A 1,179-nucleotide genomic window follows, 5' to 3' on the forward strand; every position below is an offset into this window, starting at 1 on the left:
AAAAAGGATATGATTCATAGTCCAGGGTCTGTGTCAGCACTCCAGTGAGGACGAACTCCGCGTTGTGGACATCTGGAGGAGGAGAGCACGCTGTCATCACGCCACGCACCGCTGCACGCACACACAGCGGACACGGCAAGGGTGGCACGCTCTATACGCACACGTGCACAGAGGACAGACGGCAGGGGAACACGCCGTACACGCATACACACACACAGAGGACAGACAGTGAGGGGAACACGCCATACACACACACACGCAGAGGATGGACAGTGGGGACATGCTGTACATGCACACACGTGCACAGAGGATGGATGGCGGGGCAGCATGTTGTACACACACTCACGCATACCGTGGACAGATGGCGGGGGCAGCATGCTGTACATGCACACACGCGCAGAGGATGGACAGCAGGGACACGCCGTACACGCACTCATGCACAGACGATGGATGGCAGGGGTGGCAGGCCGTACACGCACACATGCACTGCAGACGGGCAGTGGGGGCGGCACGCCATACACACACACACATGCCACCAGGACGGCGGGGGCGGCAGGCCGTACCTATGCCTCTGGCAAAATACTCTCGACACAGATGAAGGTCGTTCTCACAGGATATTAAAATGATCTCCGACAAGCTCTAGGAGAAAGCAAGGGCCCGTCAGTGGCTGCGGCCCGCTGCCCGCGCGTCCCCGGCGCCGCCCTCCCACCTTGCTCTGCCTGTGCTCCAGGAGCTTGCGGAAGGACGGCTGCTTGGCCAGCACTTTCCCCCCGGCGCACTCCACGATCGCCTTCATGGTCGAAAGGCTCGGACAGATCCCAGGCGTGATGTAAAAGTATTTTGCCTAGAAATAAAACAAAAATATGTTTTTAATTCTTGGAGAGTTCACCCTGAAATTTCTGACAAAATGCCTCATTTCATAAAACCATGAAATTATTCCCCAACTAGCACTCAACCTGAAGCAGGCCCGGGGAGCCCAGGCACGCAGGGCTGGAGCATGTCAGCATTTCCCATGTGAAGTCTGACCCGCGAAGACTGACGGGCCCAGAGCTCAAGTCCCTACAGGAACGGAGGTGCTCTGTGGATAAGCAGAAACACTGGGAGCACGCGTCGCGAGGTCTGCGGCCCTCTCAGCACCGCCCGCCACCGCCAAGCGCGGCTGCCGCGGCCCCCCACACC

General features: G+C 58.8%; 1 protein-coding gene across 1 annotated transcript in view; it reads right to left on the bottom strand.

Annotated features, from left to right (window-relative positions):
- PAXIP1 (PAX interacting protein 1) overlaps positions 1-1,179 on the bottom strand; it is a 50,522-nt gene that overhangs the window by 1,569 nt on the left and 47,774 nt on the right. Inside the window, exons 20-22 of the mRNA XM_014586031.2 lie at positions 710-844; positions 564-639; positions 7-72 (exon numbers count right to left, since the gene is read on the bottom strand). Coding sequence (XP_014441517.1) covers positions 7-72; positions 564-639; positions 710-844 — 277 coding nt within the window. The remainder of the gene's footprint in view (positions 1-6; positions 73-563; positions 640-709; positions 845-1,179) is intronic.

Source organism: Tupaia chinensis, unplaced genomic scaffold, assembly GCF_000334495.1.
Source record: "Tupaia chinensis unplaced genomic scaffold, TupChi_1.0 Scaffold000110_1, whole genome shotgun sequence".
NCBI classification, from domain to species: domain Eukaryota; kingdom Metazoa; phylum Chordata; class Mammalia; order Scandentia; family Tupaiidae; genus Tupaia; species Tupaia belangeri.